This window comes from Hordeum vulgare, chromosome 5H (assembly GCF_904849725.1).
Source record: "Hordeum vulgare subsp. vulgare chromosome 5H, MorexV3_pseudomolecules_assembly, whole genome shotgun sequence".
In the NCBI taxonomy this organism is placed as follows: domain Eukaryota; kingdom Viridiplantae; phylum Streptophyta; class Magnoliopsida; order Poales; family Poaceae; genus Hordeum; species Hordeum vulgare.
Window position 1 is genome coordinate 548,039,592 of NC_058522.1, and position 9,184 is coordinate 548,048,775.

Sequence of the window (9,184 nt, forward strand, 5' to 3'; positions counted from 1 at the left end):
ACTACATCAACCACATTTCTTAACGCTTCATGTTGTGCAATCTACAAGTGTACGTAGATCCAAATCTCCTCTCGTAAATGGACATCACCATGATAGGTCTTCGTGTGCATAGAAGTTTTTTTGTTTCCCATGCAACGTTCCCCAACAGTGGCATCATGAGCTAGGTTCATGCGTAGATGTTATCTCGAGTAGATCACAAATGGTTTTGTGGACGGTGATGTTCGATTTGCTGCCCTCCTTAGGCTTTTATTGATTCGGCGGTATTGTTGGATTGAAGCGGCTCGGACCGACATTATTCGTACGCTTACGAAAGACTGATTTCATCGATTGACATGCAACCTCGTTGCATAAAGACGACTGGCGGGTGTCGGTTTCTTCAACTTTAGTTGAAATGGTTTTGACCGAGACGGTCCTTGGAGAGGTTAAATAGCCATTTGCACATCTCTGTTGTGGTTTTTGCGTAAGTAAGATGCGATCATACTAGATACCATAGCAGCCACGTAAAACATGCAACAACAAATTAGAGGACGTTTAACTTGTTTTTGCGGGGTATGCTTGTGATATGATATGGCCAATGACGTGATGTGATATATTGGATGTATGAGATGATCATATTGTAATAGTTAATACCGACTTGCACGTCGATGCTGCGGCAACCGGCAGAAGCCATAGGGTTGTCTTTAAACTAACGTTTGTGTTTGCAGATGCGTTTACTATATTGCTAGAACGTAGCTTTAGTAGTAATAGCATAAGTAGCACGACAACCTCGATGGCGACACGTTGATGGAGATCATGGTGTGGCGCCGATGACAAGAAGATCGTGTCGGTGCTTTGGTGATGGAGATCAAGAAGCACAAGATGATGGCCATATCATGTCACTTATGAATTGCATGTGATGTTAATCCTTTTATGCACCTTATTTTGCTTATAACGACGGTAGCATTATGAGATGATCTCTCACTAAAATTTCAAGATGAAATTGTGTTCTCCCCAACTGTGCACCGTTGCTACAGTTCATCGTTTCGAGACACCATGTGATGGTCGGGTGTGATAGACTCAACGTTCACATACAACGGGTGCAAAACAGTTGCGCACGCGGAACACTCGGGTTAAGCTTGACGAGCCTAGCATGTGCAGACATGGCCTCGGAACACATGAGACCGAAAGGACGAGCATGAATCATATAGTTGATATGATTAGCATAGAGATGCTTACAACTAAAAACTATTCTCAACTCACGTGATGATCGGACTTGAGTTAGTAAATTTGGATCATGTACCACTCAAAGGACTAGAGAGATGTACTTGTTGAATGAGAGTTTATTAAGTAATTTGACTAGTTAAACTCCAATTATCATGAACATAGTCAAAAGGTCTTTGCGAATTATGATGTAGCTTGCGCTATAGCTCTACTATTTTTTATGTTCCTAGAGAAAATTTAGTTGAACGATGATAGTAGCAAATTTGCGGACTTGGTCCGTAAAACTGAGGATTGTCCTCATTGCTGCGCAGAAGGCTTATGTCCTTAATGCACCACTCGGTTGCTGCACCTCGAGCATCGTCTGTAGATGTTGCGAACATCTGACATACACGTTTTTGATGACTACGTGATAGTTCAGTGCGTAATACTTAATGGCTTAGAAGCAAGGCGCCGAAGACGTTTTGAGACGTCACGGAACATAAGAGATGAAATTGAGATTTCATGGTCGTGCCCTTGTTGAGAGGTATGAGACCTCCGACAAGATTCTTTGTCTACAAAGTAGAAGAGAAAAGCTCAATCGTTGAGCATGTGCTCAGATTGTTTGAATACAACAAACACTTGAATCAAGTGGGAGTTAATCTTCCAGATGAAATAGGGATGGTTCTCCAAAGTCACTGCCACTAAGCTACTAGAGCGTCCTGATGAACTATAACATATCAAGGATAGATATGATGATCCTTGAGCGATTCACAATGTTTGACACTGCGAAAGTAGAAATCAAGAAGGAGCATCAATTGTTGATGGTTAGTAAAACCACTAGTTTCGAGAAGGGCAAGGACTAGAAGGGATACTTCATGAAACGACAAACCAGTTGTTGCTCTAATGAAGAAACCCAAGATTGAATCCAAACACGAGACTAAGTGCTTATGTTATGAGGGGAACGGTCACTGAGGCGGAGCTACCCTAGATACTTGGTAGATAAGAAGGATGGCAAAGTCGACAGAAATATATTTGATATACATGATATTGATGTGTACTTTACTAGTACACCTAGTAGCACGAGGGTATTGGATACCAGTTCGGTTGCTAAGTGATTAGTAACTCGAAATAAAAGCTACGGTATAAACGAAGACTAGCTAAAGGCGAGGTGACGATACATGTTGGAAGTGTCTCCAAGGTTGATGTGATCAAACATCGCACGCTCCCTCTATCATCGGGATTGATGGTAATCCTAAATAATTGTTATTTGGTGTTTGCGTTGAGCATGAACATGATTGGATCTAGTTTATTGCAATACGATTATTCATTTAAAGAGAATAAAAGTTATTCTATTTGCTTGAATAATTACCCTCAATGGTTTATTGAATCTCGACCGTAGTGTTACACATGTTCATAATATTGGTGCCAAAAGTTACAAAGTAATAATGAAAGTACCACTTAGTTGTGGCACTGCCACTTGAGTCATGTTGGTATAAAATGCATGAAGAAGCTCTATGTTGATGGTCGTACTCACTCATTTTTGAAACGTTTGAGACTTGCAAACCATACCTGTTGGTATAAGTGCATGAAGAAGTGATACGTCTCCAACATATCTATAATTTTTTATCGTTCCATGCTATTATATTATCAACTTTGGATGTTTAATATGCATGAGTATGCTATTTTATATTATTTTTGGACTACCTATTGACCTAGAGCCCAGTGCAAGTTCCTGTTTTTTCCTTGTTTTTGACCTTTTTCAGATATGAATATCAAACGGAGTCCAAATGGAATAAAACTTTCGCGATGATTTTTTTGGACCAAAAGAGACCCCCAAAGCTTTGGAGGAAGGCCAGAAGAGCCACGAGGGAGTCACGAGGTATTGCAACTGAAATGAGAATAGAGCTATTGTTTCCAGTGAAACGCCGTGTTACGAGGAAGAAGCAGTTTGACGAAAATGATTGTCAAGAAGAAATTCGAGAAGGTGAGAAGGCTTTCCGTGTTAAATATTTTAATGTTTTGGTTGATATGGCGATCAATTCTTTGAATGATGGATTTAAAGAACTCATGGTGTTTAAAGATATATTAGGATTTTTATTGAGCTCGGGCACCCTCAAGTCATTAAGTGACAGTGAACTTGAAGAATGTTGTACGAAATTTGCAAAAACTTTCTCTTTTAATGGTTCATTAGATGTTGAGGTATACAATCTTATTTCTGAATTGAAGATTATGAGATTCACTTTGCCGGATGGCGTAATGTCTGCTATGGAGATTTTTCGGCATGTCAGAGAAGATGATTGTTATCCTAGTATCTCCATTGCCTATCACATCTTATTTACCGTGCATGTGACGGTCGCATCGGCTGAAGGAAGCTTTTCAAAATTGAAGTTATTAAAGAATTATTTAAGGTCAACAATGACTCAAGAGAGATTAAATGGTTTGGCTACTTTATGCATCGAGAAGAAATTATTGGATGATATTGACATCGACCCCATCATAAGTGACTTTGCATCGAGGAATGTTAGAAGAAATTTTTAAGGTAATATGTATAAATTATTTTGCTACCCATACAGATTTTAGTTGCATCTAGTGTTACTGATAATAATTTATATTATATATTTTTAGACAAATATATATATGTTTTTTATGCAAACTATATATATATGTATACATATATTATAAAAACTTATATATTAAAGGGTCCCCGAATTCTCACGACCGGCCCTGATCATATGTACCAACCGAGGACGCGGCAACGCGCATTACAACGACTTACAAGCAAGCAAAGTTAGAACCAGCTACTATTTACCTTTAACAACTCTACCTGCTCCAAGCCTACAAAGGAGATGCATGACACAAGTAAGTACCACGAGATCAAATGATGAAGCAACTTTCAACATCGGCAGAAGGGATGCATGTGAGAAGAAATAACATGTTACACGGGCCACGACCTCTGACTAACTCTGCAAAGTGGAGAGCTGCAAATAAAATGCAATTTTTTCCATTGGCTTGACTTATTCTAAAATGGGCACATGTATTAGAAATCGACGACCGGCCAATCATGATTGGCTGAGATACTTTTTTCTATGGAAGTTTCCAAGGTTAGAGAAGCCATCGAATCTTGTGCAGGCAGTATAAATACACAACGCATGGAGCCAGTCTATCTCATCGTTACAGCATACAGATACATCTTCCACTTAGTTTTGTAAGGCTTAATTAACAAGCCATGGAGTACTCGCCGAAGCTAGCGGTGCTACTGCTCTTAGCTCTTGTCTCCGCCATGGCGGTCACGGCCCAGAACTCGCCGGATGATTTCGTGGACGCCCACAACGCGGCGCGCGCTGAGGTAGGCCTCGGCAAGGTGACGTGGAACGCCACGGTGGCGGCCTACGCGCAGGATTACGCGGAGCAGCGCCGCGGCGATTGTCAGCTGATACATGGAGTGAACCGGCCGTACGGGGAGAACCTCTACGGAGGCGACGGCTTTGGGACCACGTGGACGGCGGCGAACGCCGTGTCATCATGGGTGAGTGAGAAGCAGTACTACGACCACGGCAGCAACAGCTGCTCGGCGCCGGCGGACAAGTCGTGCATGCACTACACGCAGGTGGTGTGGCGCAACTCGACGGCCATCGGCTGCGCCCGCGTCATCTGCGCCAGCGGCAACGGCGTGTTTATCATATGTAGCTACAGCCCACCGGGCAACTACCCCGGGGTGAGCCCATACTAGGCTACGTATCTTCGTCATTGATATTGTACGTACGTGGCTATGCATGCATGCACTTATATAGCAGCGTACTGCATAAATAAAATAATCAAAGTGTAACCGTCCCGGAAGATGTGATCGGCTATGGATATATATTGTCGTGAATTCACATTAGTTGTGTTATATTGTTTATGTTGAGTACGGTATTTGTTTGTCGCTCTGGTACACTCAGAATAGAAACCCACTAATCAAAATGTCTTTCACTCGTTTTATCATCTCCTCTATGATGTGCATTTTCTTTTTCAGATCCGATCCGATCCGATCCAACTCACATAGACATATTTTATGTTTTTACACCAAGAAATGCATAGTACTCCAATAAAATAATAGTGTAAATCACTAACATCAATAAGTATTAGAGCAACTCTAGAAGACCCCGCATCTGTCCGGCTCGCAAATTTTTTTTGGCAGTTCGCGGAAAAACGCCTTTACAGGCCGGCGCGCGCGGCCGCGGATGCAGACCCCGCATAACGGACCCGTAAAAATGCATATTCGCGGAATATGCTTTTTTACGGGTCGGCTTTGCGGGGTCTGATCTGGCGCAGCTCCTCCCGGTCCGGAAAACCTAAATTTGCACCACATCTTTGCTAGAATAGTGCATTTCTTTGCTTTTCCAACAATATTTGGATACATCATCGGATTCTTCATCTTCCATTCTTCATTGTTTTTTATTCTACTAAGGAGTGCATCGACATCTATTAACTTTCTTTCTATCAATAAATAAATGTATTCGCCTTCCCAAAACCAAAATGAGCATCCATATTCCTACACAAAAGAATAACCATGTTCGGAATGAGAATCCGCAATTGAACCAAAGAATGAGATATCACAAGTGCACGTACCCGTCGTTTTCGCATTTGAAGAACACCCATCCGGGGTGGTTCGGCGTGCCCGAAGTAAGCCGCAGCACTGTGCGTGTGCAGTCGTCGCAATGTATGAGCGGCAACGGCGAGCCACAGAGCCGCTGTGCGAGCGCCGAGCCCGGTGGAAGGCCGGACGAATCCATGCCCATAAACCGTCGGCGGCGCTGGGAGGACGAACCCGTCCCTGCATGCGCTGATGCGCCATTGCCGGGGCTGCGGGAGATGCTCCCCGACCACTCCATCGCTTGGCGCAGCCACGGCGGCCGGCAAAAGCCAAATCCGGCGGCCCTGTGATGAAGGTCCGCAGATCTGCAAATCCGGCGACCCGCGGACGAGGGGGGGGGGGGGGGGAGGGGCAGGAGAGGCCTTGTGCGTGTGGCGACCTTTCGGCGAGCTCCTGTCGGCTACTTTCGCCGGAATCTTGGGCGAAGGAGGGAGAGGTGAGGTGGTTGGTGGGGGAAAATGCGGGCTGAAATGTCCCCACACCAACTGCTTCCTGCTTATATGCAGGGCACCGCAGCGGCGAGGGGGGAACCCGCGAATACACGGGTTGGGTCTGAGATTTTGTCGCGTCCCGCAAAAATATTTGCGGACCGGGGCGGGATGCGGGTCTGATCGGGCAGGTTTTTCCACCCCGACCCGCATTTTGACGGTTATTTTCCGGGCCGGGGAGGGATGCGGCGTCTGCTAGACTTGCTCTTAGAGTGTAACTCCAATAAAAATTACACAATAAAAACCAAGAGCTACAGTGCAAAACCAAAATAAGAATCAACTAAAACTACAGTTGGAATCCATCAAGAATTACAATGTAAAAACCTACTAAAAATATAGCATAAATCCACTAAGAAGCTACCGACGAATTATATTACAGATGCAATATGGATACATTAAAAATTAAACCAGTAAATATCATATAATTAAAAGTTGAACCAAGAAGTACAAAGTAGACTACACAGTAATCCATATATAGTCAAACTGTAAATTGCTTGGATAGTACTTTGAATTCACATGATAGAACTCCATTTATTTTGAACATGATGGAATGATAGGAATTGAGAAGGATATGGTTCAAAATTAGTGTAGCTTTGTAGGAGAATTCCTGTAAAATAATACGGAAAAAACACTGAAAACAAACATGGACGGTACACTAGTAGAAAAGGGGCCTATAGCCCCGGCTCGGTTGGGCCATTAGTCCCGGTTCGCCAACCGGGACTAAACAACCGGGAATAATGCTAGCCCCGGTTCGGCCACGAACCGGGGCTAATGGTCCTCCACGTGGCGGGGCTTGGAGCGAGGGGGGAGGGGTATTAGTCCCGGTTCATATTACGAATCGGGGCTATTTCTTCGCTGCTTTTTTAGCACTTTTTATGGTTTAGGGTCTTGCACTAAATTGGATGGGGCTATTTTGCTGCCTCCTATTTTTACATTTATTTGTTTTCGGCACTTTTTAATTCTTGTTTTGCACTAAATTGGATGATACATACACAACAATAAAGGAACAACTATATTGCACATCATCGTCACGAATATATTACACCATCTCATCCGTCATGCTTTGTCGAACATATTTAATATAGACATGAGTTACACATGCACATATGCATCTCTTTTACACTTTAACATTTCATTTGAACCTAGGCCATTAGACCAGGGTGAGCCAGCAGCGTTATAATACATGCATTTATTTATTTATTTTAGCCTTTCTCCTATATGATATAAAAGCAATTTTTAAATCTTAGGATGGACCGTGGTCCACCTTGACCATCCTCTACCTCCGCCAATTAAGCTGGACTTGCAAGACGGGGTTGCTTGTGGTCGAGAAGATGCAGAAAGCCATTAGCTATGTATCCATGCGCCAAGCTGATTGCTCTTGGTTGATAAGTAAGAGGGTGCTTGAATCCAATAGACTAAAACTAGTCTGACTAAAACTAGTCTTTTTAAGAGGCTAAAGTTCCAAGCACCCCTGACTAAAGAGAGACTAAAGCTTGTCTTGAGGCTAAAATCTTTTAGTCAGGGGTACCCCTACTAAAATGTGCATTAGTCCTCTCTCTCCTCATTTAACTCCTCATGCAAGTTCTGGATTGGAGGGTTTGGAGAATAATAAATGCTCATTAACTTGATTTTAGTCTCTTTAGTACTTGGATCCAAGCATGGGTGAGGCTAGCAAGTTTTAGTCTCACTACTTTTAGTCATGGGACTAAAACGTATCCAAGCACCTTCTAAGCATCCAGCTGCTTGTCTTCTGCTAATAAATTAATCCACCAGCACCGGTGCGGCGGCCGAAACAATCTAGTGCTTCGGTCCCACACCGGGCGAGGGCGGGCCGCGACCCTAGGCATTGTCGACTCCTGATCTACTCCCTTTTCTTCCCCGGTCGCCGCCCTGTGACGCTGTCGGGCTAAGCCCGGGGGCCGGGGGCAGATGGTTTGTGTCTCAGACCTGGTATATGGCATGGTTGGGGTCTTCAACTTTATATTTTAGGTTTAGGTGAGAGGTCTGGGGTATTCGGCTTATATTTTATGCACCTCTTCATCAATGGATAGGAGTAGCGATAGAATTTGCTAAGATGACGGCTTCAGATATATTAATGTATTGCTAAAGAATATAGATCTAGGTGTATTCATCAACCAAACTCAAATGAAAGTGTGCCTACACTAGTAGAAAACGGGCCTTTGGCCGGGACCATTTAGTCCCGGCCTGCCTCTGGACCGGGACTAAAGGCCCGGCCACGTCGCCCCAATTCTCATATCCTCCCTCGAGGCTTTAGTCCCGGCCCGTAAGGAGCCTTTAGTCCCGGTTCGTGTCCCAAACCGGGACTAAAGGTCTATCGGTGGGCAGCCCGCATGTGCGCCACCTTTAGTCCCGGTTTGCCTCTCAAACCGGGACTAAAGTCCTCTGCCTATATATAGCACATACCCCCTCTCCCCTCTTCGTTGCATTTTTCTTGGATGGAGGATTGTGGGTGGGTGCTTGCTCTCCACTTTTTTTGATGCACTAGAGGTGTTTGTTGAAATGTGTGTTAGAGCGATGCCGCTTCAGTTCACCGAACACAACTACGATATGAGATGCCCGAGCCACGCTTAAACCTCTTCCTCTTTATTTCTACTTATTCTAAAAGGTTAGCAACTATATTTCCTTGTTTAGACCGTGCGGTACTAATTTTTAGGATCGTGATTGTATTTGATATACTGTCGTATAACGCAGATGAGCCATCCATGGATGTACGGTGATCGACGCACAACCGCTTACAGAGAAGGCGTGCATTCTTTTCGAGATGCAGCCGATGCGAACAAGCATGGTGGTGGCTATATGTTTTGTCCATGTGTTGAATGTCGGAATGAGAAGGATTACACTTCCTCAAGAGTCATTCATAGCC

At 43.9% G+C, this 9,184-nt stretch overlaps 1 protein-coding gene across 1 annotated transcript; it reads left to right on the top strand.

The window, feature by feature from the left end:
* Positions 1-4,362: 4,362 nt before the first annotated feature.
* Positions 4,363-5,054, top strand: LOC123398858 (pathogenesis-related protein 1-like). The gene has a single exon (XM_045093305.1). The coding sequence runs from the start codon at positions 4,406-4,408 to the stop codon at positions 4,907-4,909; it is 504 nt and encodes a 167-aa protein (XP_044949240.1). The 5' UTR covers positions 4,363-4,405; the 3' UTR covers positions 4,910-5,054.
* The last annotated feature ends 4,130 nt before the right edge of the window (positions 5,055-9,184 follow it).